The sequence below is a fragment of the Zophobas morio genome, unplaced genomic scaffold (genome assembly GCF_036711695.1).
Source record: "Zophobas morio isolate AGI-343-1 ecotype UQ-CSIRO unplaced genomic scaffold, CSIRO_AGI_Zmor_V1 ptg000008l, whole genome shotgun sequence".
NCBI classification, from domain to species: domain Eukaryota; kingdom Metazoa; phylum Arthropoda; class Insecta; order Coleoptera; family Tenebrionidae; genus Zophobas; species Zophobas morio.
Window position 1 is genome coordinate 6,985,781 of NW_026972113.1, and position 22,713 is coordinate 7,008,493.

General features: G+C 34.8%; 1 protein-coding gene across 2 annotated transcripts in view; it reads right to left on the reverse strand.

Annotated features, from left to right (window-relative positions):
* The window catches only part of LOC135125187 (uncharacterized), a 33,038-nt gene extending 14,888 nt beyond the window's left edge, over positions 1–18,150 (reverse strand). The window contains exons 1-2 of one of the 2 annotated variants that reach the window (XM_064050575.1): positions 17,975–18,150; positions 3,587–3,795 (exon numbers count right to left, since the gene is read on the reverse strand). In XM_064050575.1, coding sequence (XP_063906645.1) covers positions 3,587–3,795; positions 17,975–18,029 — 264 coding nt within the window. In that variant the 5' untranslated portion in view covers positions 18,030–18,150. Of the gene's footprint in view, positions 1–3,586; positions 3,796–17,965 lie in introns of both variants that reach the window. The other variant, XM_064050574.1, reaches the window with a different exon arrangement.
* Between the last annotated feature and the right edge of the window lie 4,563 nt (positions 18,151–22,713).

The window sequence follows — 22,713 nt, forward strand, 5'->3', positions numbered from 1 at the left end:
TTCATCGTCAGCCAAGAGGGCGGAGCTTAACTGCAAAATCCTTATTTCTCTACAAGGTATTACCATGTAGGATATGTTTTTGAAAATTGTATTGTTCAAAGAATACAATGTATATTATGTAAAATTTAGAGCCAGATTGAGGTCGAGATTGAGATCGAGATGGATGGGTGGGGCTTATCTTTTGGCTGCCTTTCTTACTTAAAACATAGTTTTCTTCGAACAACACAATTGCTCAAGAACATGTTTCAGATACCAATTTCTCCCAGAAAAATTAGGATTTTACAAGTAAGCTCCGCCCTCTTGGCGCAAGACGAATAAAAAAAATCATCACCTTTGGGATAGGGCGGGTGGGCGGAGTTTATATTTTGCCGCCTTTTCTTAATCTACGTAGTCATCTTTTCAGAACAAGAAGCTTAAAACATGTTTGCAATGGTAAATTTTTGTAGGGAAATATAGATTTTGCAATTACGCTCCGCCCCTTGATCTGACAACGACTGACAACTTCATCACCATGAAGGTCAGGGCAGGTATCGGTGGGCTTAATTTCGTAATGAATTTTTCATTGGTTTTCCTACCGAAGGGGAAGGGCGCAACTGCAAAATTCGTATTTCCCTAGAAAGATTTTCCAATTTAAACATGTTTTAAGTTTTTGATGATGACTACATATATTAAGAAGGAAAAGCAAAATATAAGCCCCGCCCACCCACCCTGTCTCAACTGTGATGATTTTATTTTTTTCGTCGTCAGCCAAGAGGGCGGAGCTTAACTGCAAAATCCTTAGTTCTCTACAAGGGATTGCCATGTAGGATATGTTTTTGAGTATTGTATTGTTCAAAGAATACAATGTATATTATGTAAAATTTAGAGTCAGATTGAAATCGAGATTGAGATCGAGATGGATGGCTGGGACTTATCTTTTGGTTTCCTTTCTTACTTAAAACATATAGTTCTCTTCGAACAACACAATTACGCAAGAACATGTTTCACATAGCAATTTCTCGCAAAGAAATAAGGATTTTGCAATTAAGCTCCGCCCTCTTGGCTCAAGACGAATAAAAAAAATCATCACGTTTGGGATAGGGCGGGTGGGCAGGGATTATATTTTGCCGCCTTTTCTTAATCTACGTAGTCATCTTTTCAGAACAAGAAGCTTAAAACATGTTTGCAATGGTAAATTTTTGTAGGGAAATATAGATTTTGCAATTACGCTCCACCCCTTGATCTGACAACGAATGAAAACTTCATCACCATCAAGGTCAGGGCAGGTATCGGTGGGCTTAATTTCGTAATGAATTTTTCATTGGTTTTCCGACCGGAGGGGAAGGGCGCAACTGCAAAATTCGTAGTTCCCTAGAAAGATTTTCCAATTTAAACATGTTTTTAAGTTTTTAATGATGACTACGTGTATTAAGAAAGAAAGGCTGAATATAAGCCCCGCCCACCCTCCCTGTCTCAATTGTAATGATTTTATTTTATTCGTCGTCAGACAAGAGGGCGGAGCTTAACTGCAAAATCCCTGTTTCTCTACAAGGTATTACCATGTAGGATATGTTTTTGAAAATTGTATTATTCAAAGAATACAATGTATATTATGTAAAATTTAGAGCCACACTGAGATCGAGATTGAGATCGAGATGAATGGGTGGGGCTTATCTTTTGGCTTCCTTTCTTACTTAAAACATATAGTTTTCTTCGAACAGCACAATAACGCAAGACCATGTTTCACATAGCAATTTCTCGCAGAGAAATAAGGATTTTGCAATTAAGCTCCGCCCTCTTGGCTTAAGACAAATAAAAAAAATCATCACGTTTAGGTTAGGGCGGGTGGGCGGGGTTTATATTTTGCCGCCTTTTCTTAATCTACGTAGTCATCTTCTCAAACAAGAAATTTAAAACATGTTTACAACGATAAATTTCTGCAGGGAAATATAGATTTTGCAATTACGCTCCGCCCTTTGATCTGACAACGAATGAAAACTTCATCACCATTAAGGTCAGGGCAGGTATCGGTGAGCTTAATCTCGCGATGAATTTTTCATTCGTTTTCCGACCGAGGGGCAAGGGCGCAACTGCAAAATTCGTATTTCCCTAGAAAAAATTTCCAATTTAAACATGTTTTTAAGTTTTTAATGATGACTACGTATATTAAGAAGGAAAGGCTGAATATAAGCCCCGCCCACCCTCCCTGTCTCAATTGCAATGATTTTATTTTATTCGTCGTCAGACAAGAGGGCGGAGCTTAACTGCAAAATCCCTGTTTCTCTACAAGATATTACCATGTAGGATATGTTTTTGAAAATTGTATTATTCAAAGAATACATTGTAAAATTTAGACCCAGATTGAGATCGAGATGGATAGGTGGGGCTTATCTCTTGGCTTCCTTTCTTACTTTAAACATTTTGGTTACTCAAGAACATGTTTCACATCAATTTCTGATAGAAAAATAAGGATTTTGCAATTAATCTCCGCCCTCTTGGCTCAAGACGAATAAAAAAATCATCACATTTGAGACAGGGCGGGTGGGCGGGGCTTATATTTTGCCTCCTTTTCTTAAAATATGTAGTCATCTTTTCACAAGAAACTTACAACATGGTAAATTTTTGTAGACAAAGATAGATTTTGCAATTACGTATAATTAAAAGAAGAAAAAATCGAGGATAGGTAGAAAGCGTATTATTTTACACATTTTGAATTTAAATTACACACCAAAAGCACAAATAACGTTATCAAATTTTGGCAGAGAAAACAGAAAAAATTACAAAAAAATGGATCTATGGACTTACTGATACTATTGTGGGAGAAAATGAGGGTATTGTAAAATTATAAAATCCCAATTCCCTGAAAGCTTTTTTTTATAGAGAAATTTGTTACTCTGAGTGTACAAGATTTTTTCAACTAGCACTATATTTAGATTAATCCTTGTTTGTGGTCACCAAATGCACTAGCAAAACATTTGGAAAACGTATGAGTAGTTAGATGATGGGGGTTCTAGCTCATTTTAGTTTTTATCGACACTTGGGGTCTGGTGACTTGGTCTACAACCGGCGCTTAGCCATCGGGGAAAAGTGATGCCGATTCTGGTCCAGATCAAATGAGATCAAAGTGAGCTAGAGCGGGCATCGCGGTTATAAACCAGGTCAATTGAAGTTAAAATGGACTAGAACCTCCATCATATAACTATTCGTTTGAAAACTAGAAATCGTACAATTGTGACTAAAATTTTCCATTTTTGCTAATCTTAGAATTCTTCTAAATATTTGGCCATAAGGTGGCGCTACCAATGTCTGGAAGGGCTTAGCTTGTGTTTTAGATGTAACTAACTTGATCTGACCTGACCTTATAAGGAAATAGTAGCGAAAATATCCAGACGCGAGTCCGCGTTTCTATACCAAAAATCTTAGTTGCTTCTGTGGCCTTTTTATGTTTCAAATAATGTAACTAGGGGAGAACAAATTTTGAGATATTTAATGTAATATATAGTAACGGTTATAATTTGCTATTAGGAAAATTGCCTTAACCTAAAATTCTCCTGCGCCTCATATATGTATCTACAGAGTGTTCAGAGTTATTCATGCTATTACTTACATTAACATTGATCCCTCCCAGCGGGAAGAGCTTCGTCTTTGTCTTCTCGCTCGGCGTGTATCTATAAAATTCGTATTTCCCCCTGTACCACTTGACGTAGTACAAGCTCGCCCCTTCCAGATCGTAGGAGCACATCAGGGTGGCATAACCCGACCTCTCCACTATCTGTGGCCTGATAGTTAAAACGACGTCCTTCAGAGCGAAGACATCTGCAACAGTGTCCAAATTGGGGTGATCTGAGTAGCTGATTACGACGTCAATGACCACCAACAATAGCAAGAGTAAAAACGGGGTTAGAAGGACAAGATAAGTCGAAGGGTGTAACAACAAGTGCTTTGTGTGTTCTCGAGTGAGCTTGGTAATGATGTAAAAACTCTTGTAGTTTCATCAGCAAGAATGCGAAACAGTTTTATGCCTCCGGGAGCGCGATCCTGCTCTGAATGGGGTTGTTAGTGGACACGTACTTTAGTAAGACGTTCGAGGGGTAATAAAGAATACAACGCGACACTTTCATTCATTAGGGGCGAATTCGGCGAACCTGGTTGCAGGAAGGGGTTGCTGCTTATTACAAGGAATAAAATGACGAATTTCCGCTCGGCGTTTTCGGGATCGGGGATCCTCATCGGTTTGTACAAATTTAATCGATTGAAAAGTGCGCCTGCAACGGTTCATTGTGGAAACTTCCTGTTCGCCGAAATTAACACATCGACGACAATACGTATTGTAACATGTCGACAAAATTCGTAATACGTTTAATTGAACAAGTTTGGATCGGCAGTTGCAGGATGGGAATTATCCTAGTTGTAAAGTCAGGCTTTACAACACCAACTTTATCGAGTTGTTGTACCATTAAACCTTTATAGGGTTACCTAATTTTATATATTAAAGTTTGGTATTGCGAGGATGTAACGAAGTTATTACTTGTTATTGTGTTAAGTGCAAAATTCCATAGTGTAGTTCCGCAGAGAGGTGTCGGAAAGTGAGAAGTGCTGGGATAATTGCATTATTTTTTACGAAAAGTTGAGGGCGATGTGCAGCTGATTTAATTGTTTCGTTTCGTTAGAAAATTTTGTATAGACGCTTTCAGAGTAAAGTCAAGTTCTCGACATGGTAATCGACACATCTTCACGTATGTGCAGTTTTAGCTATTTATCCATTGTTAGGCCTGAATGCGTGTTTCTGCATCATGAACGCAGAATAAATGACAATGTTTCCATTTGATTAGTTTTAAGTGAGAGCAATTGAGCGATTGTGCCAACAGGAAGTGATAAATTACAAAAAATTGGAACAAAATTATGTATTCGACTAGATAGGATAAGAGCATATTCTTTACAAAATGCACTGCGGTTTATCATTTTAAAGTGTTGGGTGCTAAATTCAAGGCAAATATTGCTTGCACTTGCACTTTACACTTTGGAAACACTTCGAAAAAATATTATCTAGCAACGAAAACTTCGATTTTTAAGAAATATAAAAAGCTGTAAAGTTAGAAAGATCCTAGATTAAGCAAACTAAAGAGAATATCAGCGAACTAAGTTCACAAATTTTCGAAAATAAGAATCTGTGTAATTTTGATAATGTGGAGTAACTATTAGACAAATATGACTCTAAAAATTTTCCAAGAAATTCTAGAGCTTTTAAACAACTTGATGCTTGAGAAGAATTCTAAGTTCTACGAGAAGTCTATTTGGAAAAAGAAGAAAAAAATTCCTAGAAAGGATATCAGCGAAATATCCAGATTTTTTCGAAAAGAAATCCGCTCTAGGAAATTTCTAGAGCATTTAAACAAATTGGTATTTCAGAAGAATTTTTAGTTTAAGATGGAATCTGTTTGCCTTGGGAAATTTTGAAACTATAGAAAAGATTCACGATCATACTAAATGCTCTAGAATTTTTTCGAAAGTTTTTCTAGTCATTATCGAAAAGATTCGCGCAAAAATATATTTAATCAAGATCATCGAATTTTTGGGAAATCCATTTTTTGTTCTTTTGAAAAACGTTTGTCTTATGGAATTTTGATAGTACAGAGAAGATTCATTATTATTGTAAATGTCTAGAATTTTTTTGAAAATCTTTATGATCATCACTTTTGATCTTTTTGAGAATATCCACTATAAAAAATAATTACAACGCTTTTCAAAAAAATTCTAGAGCGTTTACAAAATCAGTATGTGAGAAAAATTTTAAGCTCCACTAGAAATCTACTTGAAAACGAAAAAGAAAATTCCGCTCCAGAAAATTTGGTGGTGTCGAGCAACCACTAGGTAAACCTGATCTTAAAGATTATTCTAGAAATTCTAGAGCATTTGATCAAATTGGTAATTGAGAAGAATTCTGAGTTTTGGAAGAAATATATTTGGAAACAAATAGGAAAATCATTTTTTGAAAGAAGATCATCGAATTATTTGTAGGTCTATTATTTTTTTAATTTGAAGGACATTCGTCTTAGGAAATTTTGATAGTATAGAGAAGTTCCACTATCATTGTAAATGCTCTAGAATTCCTTAAAAAATATTCGTGGTCGTCTATGTCGATATTTTAGAGAATATCCACTATAACAAAAATGATTACAGAGATTTTGGAAAAAATGCTAGAGCATTTATTTACACGATCAGTAATTGGGAACAATTTTTATTTATACCTTAAATTCACTTGAAAACGAAAAAAAAACATTTCTAAATTGAATATGAGTGAAATACCTTGAAGTTCATCCAAGAGTTCCTTCGAAAATAAGTCCGCTCTATGATCCTAAAAAATATCCAAAAAATTCGAGAGCATTTAATAAAATTGTAATTTTTTTGATAGTACATATAGAGAAGATTCACTAACGTTAAAAATGCTCTAAATTTTTTTGAAAATGTTCATGATTACAATTTAAAAAAAAATCTAGAGCATTTACAAAATCATGATTTGAGAAAAAATTAAGCTCTATTAGACATGTACTTGGAGGAGAAAAAGAAAGGTCTACTCTAGGAAATTTTGCTCGCAACTACTAGGCAAACCTGATCCTAAAGATTTCTAGAGAATTCTAGAGCATTTGATCAAATTGGTAATTGAGAAGAGTTCTGAGTTGTGGAAGAAATCTATTTGGAAACAAATGAGAAAATCATTTCTTAAAAGATCAGCGAATCATTTGCAGGTATATTATTTTTTTTAATTTGAAGGACATTTGTCTTAGGAAATTTTGATAGTATAGAGAAGATCCACTATCATTGTAAATGCTCTAGAATTTCTTAAAAAATCTTTGTGGTCGTCTATTTCGATATTTTAGAGAAGATTCACTATAAAAAAATGATTACAAAGATTTCCGAAAAAATTCTAGAGCATTTATTTACACGATCAGTATTTGAGAACATTTTTTATTTATACTAAAAATCTACTTGAAAACGAAAAAGAAAACATTTCTAAATTGAATAGCAGTGAAATATCTTGAAGTTCAATCAGGATTTCCTTCAAAAAGAAGTGCGCTCTATGATCCTAAAAAATATCCAAAAAATTCCAGAGCATTAAATCAAATTGTTATTTTTTTGATAGTACATATGTATAGAGAAGATTCACTGTCGTAAATGTTCTAATTTTTTTTTAATGTTCGTGATTACAATTAAAAAAAAATTCTAGAGCATTTACACAATCAGTATTTGAGAAAAAATTAAGCTCTACTAGACATCTATTTGAAGGAGAAAAAGAAAAGTCTACTCTAGGAAATTTTGATAGTGTCGAGCAACTACTAGGCAAACCTGATCCTAATGATTATCGAAGAAATTCTAGAGCATTTGATCTACTTGGTAATTGAGAAGAATTCTGAGTTTTGGAAGAAGTCTATTTGGAGACAAATAGGAAACAAATAGGAAAATCATTTCTTGAAACAAGATCATCGAATTATAGAGAAGATCCACTATCATTGTAAATGCTCTAGAATTACTTAAATAATCTTTGTGGTCATCTATGTCGATATTTTAGAGAAGATCCACTATAAAACAAATGGTTACAAAGATTTTGGAAACAATTCTAGAGCATTTATTTACACTATCAGTATTTGAGAAAAATTTGTATTTATACCAAAAATTAACTTGAAAACGAAAAAAAAACATTTCTAAACAGAATATCAGTGAAATATCTTGAAGTTCATCCAAGACTTCTTTCGAAAAGAAGTCCGCTCTATGATCCTAAAAAATATCCAAAAAATTCCAGAGCATTTAATGAAATTGTTATTTTTTTGATAGTACATATAGAGAAGATTTACTATCGTTGTAAATGCTCTAGAATTTTTTTGAAAATCTTCATGATTACCATTTAAAAAGAATTCTAGAACATTTATACAGTCAGTATTTCAGAGAAAAAAAAAGCTATACTAGACATCTACTTGCAAACGAAAAAGAAAAGTCCGCTCTAGGAAATTTTGATAGTGCCGAGAAACTACTAGGCAAACCTGATTCTAAAGATTATCGAAGAAATTCTAGAGTATTTGATCAAATTGGTAATTGACAAGAATTCTGAGTTTTGGAAGAAGTCTATTTGGAAACAAATAGGAAAGTTATTTCTTTAAACAAGATCCTCGAATTATAGATAAGTTTCACTATCATTGTAAATGCTCTAGAATTTCTTAAAAAATCTTTGCGGTCGTCGATGTCGATATTTTAGAGAAGATCCACTATAAAACAAATGGTTACAAAGATTTTGGAAAAAATTCTAGAGCATTTATTTACACGATCAGTATTTGAGAAAAATTTTTATTGATACCAAAAATCCACTTCAAAACGAAAAAAAACATTTCTAAACAGAATATCAGTGAAATATCTTGAAGTTCATCCAAGATTTCTTTCGAAAAGAGGTCCGCTCTATGACCCTAAAATATATCCAAAAAATTTCAGAGCATTTAATCAAATTGTTATTTTTTTGATAATACATATAGAGAAGATTTACTATCGTTGTAAATGCTCTAGAATTTTTTTGAAAATCTTCATGATTACCATTTAAAAAGAATTCTAGAGCATTTATACAGTCAGTATTTAAGAAAAAAAAAAGCTATATTAGACATCTACTTGGAAACGAAAAAGAAAATTCCGCTCTAGGAAATTTTGATAGTGTCGAGCAACCACTAGGCAAACTTGATCCTAAAGATTATCCAAGAAATTATAGAGCATTTAATCAACTTGGTAATTGAGAAGAATTCTGAGTTTTGGAAGAAATCTATTTGGAAACAAATAGGAAAATCATTTCTTGAAAAATCATCGAATTGTTTGCAGGTATATTATTTTTTTTAATTTGAAGGACATTTGTCTTAGGAAATTTTGATAGTATAGAGAAGATCCACTATCATTGTAAATGCTCTAGAATTCCTTAAAAAATCTTTGTGGTCGTCTATTTCGATATTTTAGAGAAGATCCACTATAAAAAAATAATTACAAAGATTTTGGAAAAAATTTTAGAGTATTTATTTACACGATCAGTATTTCAGAAAAATTTTTATTTATACTAATAATCTACCTGGAAACGAAAAAGAAAACATTTCTAAAGAGAATATCAATTAAATATGTTGAAGTTCATCCAAGATTTCTTTGAAAAGAGGTTCGCTCCATGATCTTAAAGATTATCCAAAAAATTCTAGAGCATTTAATCAAATTAAATTTTTTTGATAGAAGATCCACTATCATTGTAAAATGCTCTAGAATTTCTTAAAAATCTTTGTGGTTGTCTATTTCGATATTTTAGAAAATATCCTCTATAAAAAAAAGGTAAAGCGAACATTAGGCCGATGTTATTAGTAGAATGTGTTAAGGATTAGATTTATATTTTAATTTTAACCGATAAACTAAATAATATGTTCTAAAAATTTGTTATTGTAACTAAAACCCAATAATAAATGTTTAAATGCATTTGTATGTTTTTAGTCGCCTTAGTAATCATTGATTCTCTTGACTACATTTAAAGATGGAGATTATGTCAACATTTACAGAAGCCTCGTTTCTGATTGATCAGTTCAAAGCCAACTTTGAGCTCACGCTGGTCACAATATGTTGCGGTCTGCAGAAACAACGCTGCATCCGTGAAATTTAGTACTTTTCACGCAAGATATAGGAATTCCACAAATTCAAAGTTACATAAAATAATTTCCACTAAAATCCCGAACTTTCATGCATAACAAAATCCGGCCGTGTTTACTTAGCGTCCATAGCCACATATTGATCAAAATCGACGCACATATTCTAGGAAATCGCGCGCCAACCGCGGCTCGAACGTTTTTCTTTCATCCGGCCCTTTGTTCTTGGAAATCGGTAGGCTCTATCTCGCAGCTTTCACTGCAAGAAATTAATTTCCATCGCAGCTATCTTCCGTAATTGGCGTTAGCGTGGATAGGTGCGAAATTTGATTTCAGCCATATCGGAACGAATATCGAGCTAATTGCTTTCGATGTACGTAACGAAGCGCCCCGAAATTTATCGCAGCCACTTACATAGAAGCCGATACGAAATTTCTGCCATAATTTATGACGCGAGCAATTTTGCCCCACAACAAAAACCGAAAAAGGCCCTTTAACTGCAAATCACGCTCGTAATTCGGGAAACCGGAATTATGTCTTTGCGCTAAATAAGGGCTTCATCTTGGATTTAATGTACACTTGACCCAATCTTGCTCAATGAAAACGGAGCGAGGGATTGTATTGCTTCCATTATTAGGTTTATTTCTTCTCCAGATCGTCAGCTAATAGGGATTTATTCAAGGTTTATTGTTGTTGCCTAAACCCAGCAGCATTACAGATTTAAAAGCGAATTACAATGTGTGTATTGTTTGGCGCGTAATTAGTTTAATTGGAGGCAAATTCGAAACGGCTCGTATCTCCAGCAGTAAAAATTATGTTTTAATTAAAGTATCATCCTACATAGGCCACACTGTCTTAAAGACAAAATTACGGGAGGGCCATAAAAGATAACTTTATTAAGCCGAAGAGAACACTTCACCTAACTTTAACACGTATCCTGCTGGAATCATGGGAGCTCCGCTAATCTCACAAACTTTGTTTGAGGAATTCTTACACAAATAATTGTTTTAAATTGAGTGGTATGCTCGGTGTAAATACTTTCGAATAAATACGCTCTGGTGAACGGGTGAGAGGATTTATAGACCGATGTCTGGAAAACGTGGATTTAAATAATCAACTTAAGCAAAAACAGTCTTGAATCTTTTGATAACGACTAAATAAATAAAGTCAAACAGTGTAGCCTCGTTAAATTCCTGCGCCCTGACCAATCAGCCAGCGCTTTCACTCAAATCTCATTTAGAGCTTCGGTTTTACAAGGGTGATTTCAAACAACGCACTTTTTTCACACAATTTTACACTGCATTAGCAAAACATTCCAAAAAATACATCTTCATTTTAAATATAAAGAACATATTATAATAAAACAGCAACTTCTTAATAGAAAAAAACTCTAGACAATTTAACATAAATTTTACACTCGTGTGCCTTGTTCTGTTGCATTTGTAAACTACTAATGAGTTGCTCGATAATGTATAATAACAGAGTTGGACAAAATGTAAAATAGGGAGATATCGCAAACAGCCAATCAGATTTAGGAATTTAATTCGTTATTATGGAAATTAGCCATTTTACACCTATTAAAATTAATAAATTTGAACAAAACTAATAGAGACAAAATCAGTCTTATCTTAGCAAGCACTAGCCCCGCCCACCCACCCTCTCTTTTCTTTGAGGATATGTTATTTGCCAAAATAAGTCTTATCTTAGCAAGTACTAACCCCGCCCACCCGCCCCCTATTTTCTCAAAGGATGTCATTTGCCAAAATTAGTTTCATCTTAGCAAGTACTAGCCCCGCCCACCCACCCCCTCTTTTCTTTGAAGATATGTCATTTGCCAAAATAAGTCTTATCTAAGCAAGTACTAAAGCCGCCCACCCGCCCCCTATTTTTTCAGAGGGTATGTTATTTGCCAAAATCAGTCTCATCTTAGCAAGTACTAGTACTGCCAACCCGCCCTTTATTTGCTTAGAGGGTATGTCATTTGCCAAAAATCAGTCTTCTCTTAATTAGCCCAGTCCATTCGCCCCTATTTTCTCATAGGATATGTCATTTGTCAAAATAAGTCTTATCTTAATAAGTAATAGAATCCAACCAAATTCCGAGAGAATCGGATAGAATCCGGAAGAACCCTAAATAACCCGAAAATTCGGGCAAACTCCGAGAGGGTAGGCGAAACTACGGAATAATCTAAAAAAGTCCCCGGACTTTACGTAAGAATCCGGCTCAATTTCAAGAGAATACGAAAGGATCTGAGTGAATTCCGAGAGATTCAAAGAGGATCAGGAAAAAACCGAAAAACTCGAGAGGATAGGACAGAATCCGGAAGAATCTGAAGGAAACCGAGTAAATCCGAATCATAAAGAGTAAGCAAAAAGTCCAAAAGAATACCACATAATCCGAAAAAAATCTAAATCCGAAAATCTCGGAAAGAATACGTAAAGAATCCCAAAGGAATACGAGAGAATATGAGAGAATCCAACCAAATTCGTAGAAAATCTGGAAGAATCCGAAATAATCCGAGATAATACGCGAGAAACTGGGCAAATTCCGGGAGAATAGGAGATAATCCGGGAGAATGCGAGAGAGTCTGAGAGAATCCGAGAGAATTCGGCCAAATATCTAGAGAATAGGAGAATACCGAAGAATCCGGACGAATTCATGTATAATGCGAGACAGCCCGAGAGAATCCAACAAAAACAAAAGAGATAGCAAAGATTCCGAAAGAATACAATTCCGAAAAAACAGGAAAGAATCGGGAAGAATACAAAAGAAATCTAGACAATCCGAGAGAATTTGGAAGAATCCAGGAGAACGTGAAAGAACTCCGGGAGGATAGGAGAGACCACGGTAGGATCTGAAAAAATCCCACAGAATACGAAAGAATCCGAGTGACTTCTAAAAGAATCGCATAGAGAGAATCTGAAAAAATCCGGGGGAATTCAAGAGAATCCAGTCAAATCCCTACAGGATAGGAGAGAATCCGGAAGAATCTGAAAGAAACGGGGGGAATCCGAAAATAATTCCGGAGGGTCATATAGAATCGAAATAATACGCAAGGAACCGAATATATTTCGAAAGAAACTGAGAAAACTCGAGAAAATTCAAGAGAAATCGAGACGGTCAGTGAGAATCCGAAAGAATACGTAAGGATATGGGAGAACCCTACGAAATTTCAGGAGAAACGCAGAGAATTTGGAAGAATACGAGAGAATACGAGATAATCCGAGAGAATGTGGTAGTATCCAAAAGAATCCTAGAGAATTTGGGAGAATTCGGACTTTTTTACACTTTTGAACTTTACGCAAACTCAACAAGAAACTAATTGACATAGGAAATGATCAAGAAAGAAATTTGTAGGACAGAAAACAATCGGAAAGAATCCAAATCTAAATTACCATAGTTCAGCACCCTGGAGAATTCAAACTAATTCAAGAGAATCCAACAGAATCATAAAGAATAAGCATAAAGTCCAAAAGGATACCACATAATCTGAAAATATCTAAATCCGAAAATCTCGGAAAGAATACGTAAAGAATCCCAAAAGAATACGAGAGAATATAAGAGAATCCAATCAAATTCGTAGAAAATCTGGAAGAATCCGAAATAATCCGAGATAATACGCGAGAATCTGGGTAAATTCCGGGAGAATAGGAGATAATACCGAAGAATCCGGACGAATTCATGTATAATGCTAGACAGCCCGAGAGAATCCAAAAACTAAATCGCTATATTCAATTCAAAGACAATTCTAGGGAATCCAACAAAATCCTAAAAATAAGCAAAGATTCCGAAATAATACAATTCCGACAAAACAGGAAAGAATCTGGAAGAATGCAAAAGAAATCTAGACAACCCGAGAGAATTTGGAAAAATCCAGGAGGACGTGAAAGAATCAGAAAGAATACGAGGGACTATTACAGAATTTAACCAAATTGCGAGAGGAGAATACGGGAGATTCTGACCAAACTCCGGGGGGATAGGAGAGACCACGGTAGAATCTGAAAAAATCCCACAGAATGCGAAAGGATCCGGCTAAATTCTCGAGGATACGAAAGAATCCGAATGACTTCCGAAAGAATCCGAATGACTTCCGAAAGAATCGCATAGAGAATCTGAAAAAATCCGGGGGAATTCAAGAGAATCCAGTCAAATCCCTACAGGATAGGAGAAATTCCGGAAAAATCTGAAAGAAACGGGGGGAATCCGGAAATAATTCCGGAGATCGAGAGGGTCAGTGTGAATCCGAAAGAATACGAGAAGATATGGGAGAACCTTAAGAAACTCCAGAAGGAAGGCAGAGAATTTGAGGGAATCCGGATGAATTTGAAAGAATCCATGAAAGTCGAAAAGAATCCGAAAATATTAGAGAAAATTTCACACAATTTAAAAGAATCCGAGGGAATCCGAAATTTGTTTTAAACTTTTTTACACTTTTCAAATTTATTTCACGAAAACTCAACACGAACTAATTGACATAGAAAATGATCTCGAAAGAAATTTGTAGGAGTTGGTGTATTTAACAACAATCAAATATCATAGTTCAGCACCCTGGAGAATTCGAACTAATTCAAAAGAATCCAACAGAATCATAAAGAATCAGCAAAAAGTCCAAAAGAATACCACATAATCCGAAAAAAGTCTAAATCCGAAAATCTCAGAAAGAATACGTAAAGAATCCCAAAGAAATCCGAAATAATCCGAGATAATACGCGAGAATCTGGGCAAATTCCGGGAGAATAGGAGATAATCCGGGAGAATACGAAAGAGTCCGAGAGAATAGGAGAGAATACCGAAGAATCCGGACGAATTCATGTATAATGCGAGACAGCCCGAGAGAATCCAACAAAAACCTAACATTAAGCAAAGATTCCGAAAGAATACAATTCCGACAAAACAGGAAAGAATCGGGAAGAATACAAAAGAAAAATAGACAATCCGAGCGAATTTGGAAGAATCCAGGAGAACGAGAAAAAATCAGAAAGAATACGAGGGATTATTACAGAATCTAACCAAACTGCAAGAGGAGAATACGAGAGAATCTGACCAAACTCCGGGAGGATAGGAGAGACCACGGTAGGATCTGAAAAAAATCCCACAGAATACGAAAGAATCCGGCTAAATTCTCGAGGATACGAAAGAATCCGAGTGACTTCCGAAAGAATCGCATAGAGAATCTGAAAAAATCCGGGAGAATTCAAGAGAATCAAGTCAAATCCCTATAGGATAGGAGAGATTCCGGAAAAATCTTAAAGAAACGAGAGGAATCCAAAAGGATTCTAGAGAATTAGGGAGAATTCCGATGAATTTGAAACAATTTTTAAAACATTTTACACTTTTTACCTTAATTAATTGATTCAGGAAAAGAGCTCGAAAAGAAAGTTCAGATTTTAGACAACAAAATAGACAGAAAAAGAGTAAAAGAGGTCGAAAGAATGCAAAAAAGGCATTCATGATAAACAAATAGGCAAAAACAAGTAGGGCTCAAATAAAAGCATTGTTTCAGAAACGCATTTATATACAACTTTCATGTAGAATCCGCTTTTTAATTATCACAGGCGAGCGAAGCGAGCCCCTAGACCACTCTCACCGGTAAACTAATCCCTCATCAGCGCCGAAACACCCGTAACAAATAAATAACCACCAGAAAGCATGAACTTTACCCCTGCACTTTTAACAAAACTCGTCCGAGAATTATCTCATTTCTCTCAACCTCGCAAAAACCGTGGAACGGAAGAGCAAAATCGTAAACACGGCGATCACAACTCGGAATCCGGGAACTCGGAAGGCAAAGGAAACTACTTTGAGTAGACTTTCGAAGCGTAGAAGAGAGACAAAGGATGAAAATAGTTAAGGACAAAAATTTTCTTGTTAATCCTTTGTTTAAAGGAAAGCTCGCCGGAAAAATTTCATCTGATTGAATTGTAAATTTTTAACGTGTGCCGGCAACCTTGCCCTCGTCCACGATGATAACAAGCACGTGGGCTAAATTTAGAGAATAATCTGGTGTGTTTTTCCGCTTGCAACATTTCTGATAGAGCAACTAAGTTACAACTAATTCTCTCCGTCAATAGAAATCGACCCCGCCGCTTCATATACGAAAAGGTTACAGTTTATTACAAATAAAACCAGTCTGTGCAGACATTCTATTGCATTCTGTTGCATTCGTCTGAAAATATCTTCGCATGAATTTCGCCCGAAACACAAAAGTCTGTAGTAATCTCTTAACGGGTGATTCCACCCAAATCGTGTGGACATATGTTTGCATCCTGCTACTTTTACATTGTTTACGTTAATTTATGTAAGAGCGAGTCAAAACAAACTGTAAAAATAAGCAATAAAAGACGGATTGTAGGTAAATTAATTACAGCTACAAATTTAATGGCACTAGAACGAATGGCTGGAATTAATTAATCGTTATCGTGGTTGCTGCAGGTAAATGTAGTTGGTTACTGACCCGTAGACATCAATAGTTATTTTGTTTAAACCAAAATCAATCTTTTTAATGTTTTATTTTTGTACTACAAACTAATAATTCGCAGCTCTTTAATCTTGATCCTTGTCGATGTTAAAGAGCTGTGATAAAAAATTCTGTAAACTTATCCAGCGAATTGTTGACTAACGAGCAAAGTTTCAGAGCTGCAAAATAATAAGAAAATGACTACAATCTAAGCACAAGTTCGATTATTTTAAAAATTTTTAGTTATATTGGAGACTTGGAGTGGTTTATGAACCCGTTATAGACAATAATAAACAATACAGGATCTATGTTGCGGAAAACCTATCCACAACTAACTAAAAACCCGCCGGTCTGAAAAATTCGCCCCAAAGCACTAATCTGAAAATATGGCAGCAGAAAAACCTTTATGGCACCTGTTTGTCAAACCTGCACATAATGTTCCCTTCCCACCTAAAATAGATTTACTCCTCGCATTTTTCTTTAATTCCTGCAGAACCTCCTCTAAAGCGCGCCATATTTTCCGCAATAAACGTTATGAAAATCGCGGCTAGGCCATTAAAGTTGTTTCGTTTTAGTGCCGAGAAGGCGTTTTATTAAACGTTATATCCAAAAGTCAGTGTGTATTTATAGAGCGTGAAAAGAATTAATGTACCGAAGTGCGTACAATATTTTTAGAGCCAGCGTTGTCTCGTGTGAACATCTGGAAAGATATAAATTACTTTCGAGTACTCTCTGGAAATACACGAGGAATTGCATTAACACCTGCAACTTGAGACGTGCTTGAAAATTTTCAACAGACGCAGCTGCGACTACTTTTTTTGGTTTTGGCGCGAAAATCACAAAACGCAGCTAAGACTTCTATAAATGTAGACCGCATAAAAAATAATACGTCAAATTTTGTCCGAACAAAAATTCTCTCGTATCGGGCTGCAAATTGGGCCACTTCTCCCAATCCGCACCCAATTAACAATAAAATAAAATTTTTACTCAGCTACTTAACGATAATTTTGTCGAAATGAGCCAAAAGGAAGCTGCGATAATGCCGCAATTTAAAAATGTTGATTATAATTGGTGGTCTAACCTGGGCCCGACCTAAATAATTTTGTTTCATGCTCGAAAAAACAGAAGTGTTATATCCGTGCCTATTCTCGCTTTATGGTCACGAATTTTTCGATGAGAATAACTTCATTTGGAGCTGTCCGGGGGCGGAGAGCCGAGGCCATTTGATGAAAATTTTCGAATTATGGCGGTGTGTTGGAATGGATTGAAATGAGAGTTATTCGAAACGGATTAATTTTTACTGTTACACTTGATGAATGAAACCGTCGTCTAAAATCAAATTTGATATAAAAGCCACGTTTAAATACATATTGATAAATAATTTTTGCAGATAAACATAGCCCGAAATGCACGTATGCGGTAGTGTCGTTATTTCTAATCCAACAAAAGCATATATACATCACATTAGTAATCCAAACCAGCAACGATTCATCCAACACGCTGCAATTTGAATATAAATTACACCAAATTACACAAATAATACCTAATCAATAAAAAATATACGCCAAAGTACATATCATTTAAACCGAATTAAAACAATTAATTGACAATTATCTTTTGTTTTGTACTGAAATATTTATGACGCTGCGCACACGTGACCCATGACGTAGGTACTGTTATTAGTATTACTATTATTATTATTATTATTATTATTTTATTGGAAATAATTCAATTCAGCCAACTTGATTTTTTTTTTGTAAATGATGACCAATAAAATTAAATGAACTGTGAATGTATACAAATTAGATATTAAAAATTTTAAGGAAAATTCACCCATAGCTCGCGATCTCGTCCTTCCGCCTCCGCGTCGAACTAAACCTACCCACTGTACCTTTAAGCAGCAGCCCGAATAAAACCAGCCACTGGTAAACAGTCATCTTGCACATCTCTTCACATCACTAATCACCAACGAAAAATTTTGCCAGACCGTGCGAAGTCATGTGCTGCGTACGTTTATAGGTTAAATCTCGCGATGCGACACGCTGATGGGTTTTGAGTGCGCGTTCCACAGACCGTGAATCAGAAATAAAAGAACATCCCTCCGGCTGTAGACGGCTCCAGGGTGCGCAAGCGTTACTCAACATGCTGTCGGAGTTATGTTTATTCGAAGGAAAATCGGTGAAAATTTTCATTTACATATTTTAACTGCAGGCCTGATGCCAAGTCGGCGGCGCGGAGATACTTTCGGGGAGAGTGCGCGAAGTGAAAGATTGGGGGTGGGTTTATTAGGGGTTGTTTTGAGTTCGGCTGTAAAAGAGATGATTGTGATTTAGATAAAATTGGTTTTTGGAGCGATGCGAGCGGACGGGGCGGGCTGCGGTTCGGTTTGTATTAATGGCTAGATTTGCGTGTTAATTGCTTGGTTTGGATTGGGTTGGGTTAAGTTGGGAAGTTTTCTAATACTTATTGGGCTGGGGATGGATGGAGGTAATTTTGGAGTTTAGGTGCGCATAAAGATTGTGACAGCGTTGACGGTGGCTGAAACGGCTGGAACGAAATTACCGCATTCGGCTATAAATTTTTTAATTTTAAATAATAATAACTATGAATTTTTCAGTTGATTTTGTCATTTTTAGTTTTTATAATTTTTAAAATATCTAATTAGACGTTTTAGAGGGGTAGTATAAATTTTGCCTTTTCCTGAAAATTCTACATGTCTAAAATAAAAAATAACAATTTGTTAAACAAACAAATTCGGCTGAGTCAGCTCAATTTTTTTTTGTGATACCTAATTTAACTTATTGGTGTTCATAAGTAGCTAAATTATTAAAAACAATTTTGTTGTTATTTAAAAACGCGAGTTCAAAGACTGAAAACTTGAATAAATCGCATGGTGAAAATCCAAATTTTCAACAAGTAGTGCCAGACGCGGACTCAGGGGGTAAAGTTGGCCTAGAAGCCGAATTTCAAACAAATTGAAAAATGCTTATTTTTTGACAAAACTTTTCTATAGTCAATCTGTGGCCAAAATATTCGGATTTAGGTCATATCAAGCTATCTGGTCCAAACGTATCCCTAATTGTCTGAAAATTCTCCCTTTTCTAATTCGAACCTCTTAAACTAGAATATCGTCTAAAAAAAATGCAGGACGGCTTCTGATTTTTTTTTAATTTTTTAATATTCGAGTCTTCAGAACATGTAGGGTGTCATTTTTTAATTTAATTAAATTAAATAAAAAAATTATCGTGGGTTGTCATTTTTTAATTTAATTAAATTAAATAAAAAAATTACACCCTACGATAAATATGAGCGTCGATTCTAAATGGAGATGAAGCCCGAGTTGAAAGTTCACCCAGTTATCTAGAAAACTTGAAGAAATCGACTAGTGCAAACCCAAATATGCGATATTTGTCCGTTCAGAAGTTATGGACCTGAAAACTGAAAATTTGGTTTTTGAGTTTTGGGTTAAAGAAAAGTTTCATTTAAAACGGTAAAAATTTTCAACAACTAATGCCAGGAACGGACTTAACGGGGCAAAATTAGTCTAGAAACCAATTTGTAGATCTTTAATAATTACAGATTTTTACTTAACAAAGTACAAGGTATTAAAGGAGATGTTTTTAAAATTTTTAGATTAAATGAATAAAATTGATCAAGATATCGAAAACTATGTAGACAAGTACGGAATTTGCAGTTCGCTCCGCCCTCTTGGCTCACGACGAATAAAAAAAATCATCAGAAGCGAGACAGGGTGGGTGGGCGGGGCTTATATTTTGATTTTTTTTTTTTCTTAATATGCGTAGCCATCTTTTCACAAGAAACTTAAATCATGGTTAAATGGTACATTTTTGCAAGGAAATACGGATTTTACAATTATGGGGCAGAGCCTAATGGCAAAATCGATATTTCCTGATACAAATTTTTTATTTCAAACATGTTTTAAGTTTAATGTTGTGAAAAGTAGTTGACACATATTAAAACAAAAAGGCAAAAAGTAAGCCCGCCCACCCGCCCTATCTCGATTCTGATGATTTATTCTTTTATAATATAAGATTTTCTAGAATAAAAAGGAAAAAAAATCGACGTTGTTTTGCTTTGAACTTCTTCTAAGATCAAATATGAATAGATCTTGAACAGGTGAAAAATTATCCGTAGGAAGGAATTTCAGCATATTTTTGAATTTACAAGTAAAAAGATCAAAAGAATTAAAAAAGAATACTAAACGTTTAAAAATTGCGAACTTTCTAACAACTCATCAAATTCTGAACCAAGATAGATAAAACTGGCTCAAATGTGAAAATTACCTAAATATCGGTAAGACTGACTTTATGCAACAGTTTACAAACAACAAAAATTTTCAAAATCGTACCTCAAATGTTTCTTTTTTTAACTTTTACATTCTGCAAGTTCTAAAATTGCCAAAACTTGCAAAAACTAAAAACTATGACGTATTTTGAGTACTTGAGATTTAATTATTTATCTATTATTTACACAAACAATTTGTAGATCTTTAATAATTATAAATTTTTACTTAACAAGATAGAGGGAATTAAAGGAGATATCTAAGTAATAAAAATTTTTAAATTAGCTAGAAATTTTGAAAATATGATACAAAATCAATAAAACTGATCAAGATATCGAAAACTATGTAGAGAAATGAGGAATTTGCAGTTGAGCTCCACCCTCTTGGCTGACGACGAATAAAAAAAATCATCAGAATCGAGACAGGGTGGGTGGGCGGGGCTTATATTTTGACTCGTTTTTCTTAATATGCGTAGCCATCTTTTCACAAGAAACTTAAATCATGGTTAAATGGAAAATTTTGCAAGGAAATATGGATTTTGAAATTATGGGGCAACATTATTTTCGGATTTAGATCAAATCAATCTATCTCATTTAAACGCACACCGATTTGTCCGAAAATTGCTCCCTTCCCTAATTCAAAGTTTTTGAACAAGAATTTCGTTGTTATAAAAATTGCAGAGCACCGCCGGATTTTTTTTTATTTTTTTTAATTCGAGTTTTTGGAAAATGACACCGTCCGATAAATGTATTCGTAGATTCTAAACTGAGATGGACACCAAGTTCAAAGTTCATTCAGATGATTATAAAACTCAAAGAAATCGAGTGGTGGAAACCCAAATACGCTGTCTTTGTCAGTTTACTAGTTATGGACAGTCAAACTCAAAATTTGGGTTTTGAGAATGGATTAAAGAAGGATCTTGTTTAAAATGGTGATAATTTTCAACAACTGATGCCAGAAGTGGATTTAGCGGGACAAAATTTGTCTAGAAACGGAATTTCAAGCCGACGAAAAATGCTTATTTGTTAACCTAATTTTTCTGAAGTAACTCTATGGCCAAAATTTTTGAATTTATCGCAATGAAGCTATCTCGCTTAAACAAACTCCGTTTTGTCTGAAAATTGCTCCCTTCCCTAATTGGAACCTCTTCAACAAGAGTTTGTTGTCAAAAAAATTGCTGAAGAGAGCCTGATTTTTTTTTAATTTTTTCATATTCGAGTCTACGAAAAATTACACCGCCCGATGTATCTGCTTGTAGATTCTGAACACAGCTATGCACTGAGTTGAAAGTTCAGTCATATACCTAGACGACTTGAAGAAATCGACTGGCGAAAACCCCAACAAGCGATATTTCTCCGTTCAAAAGTTATGAACCTGTGAACTCAAAATTTGGTTTTTGAGTTTTGGGTTAAAGAAAGGTCTCGTTTAAAACGGTAAAAATGTTCAACAGCTAATGCCAGGAACGGACTTAACGCGTCAAAATTAGTCTAGAAACCAAATTTCAGGCAAATTGGAAGAAGTTAATTTTCGACAAAATTTTTCCTCAATGGCAATTTTTTTGGATTTAGACCAAATTAAATTTATGTCGTTTAGACGGGTCTGGATTTGCCTCAAAATTGCTCTGTTCTCTGATTCAAACTTCCTGAACCAAAATTTCGTTTTAAAAAAATTCCAGATGGCCGCTCGAGTTTTTTTTTTATTTATATAGTTCGAGTCTTCAGAAAATGACTGTCCGATAAATTTCTGCATAGACTGTAAATACAGCTATACACCAAGTTGAAAGTTCACCCTGATGGCTATAAGACTTGAAGAAATCGATTGGTGCAAACCCAAATATGTGATATTTGTCCGTCCAAAAGTTGTGGAAATTCAAAATTTGGTTTTTGAGTTTAGGGTTAACGCAAAATTTTGTTTAAAATTGTAAAAGTTTTCAGCAACTGACGACACCGAGTTGAAAGTTCACCCAAATATCTAGAAAACTTGACGAAATCGAATGGTAAAAACCCAAATACGCGATCTTTGTTCGTTCAGGAGTTATGGACCGTCAAAGTCAAAATTTGGGTTTTGAGTATGGGTTTGGAGGAGAATTTCGCCTAAAATAGTGACAATTTTCAACAATTGATGCCAGAAACTGGTTAAATGGGTCAAAATTAGTCTAGAAACCGAATTTCGGACTGATTGGAAAATGAGTACTTGAGATTTAATTATTTATCTATTATTAATATAAAAAAATTGTAGATCTTTAATAATAATTATAGAATTTTACTTAACAAGATGCAAGGAATTAAAGGAGATGTCTAAGTTTTTAAAATTTTTAGATTAGCTAG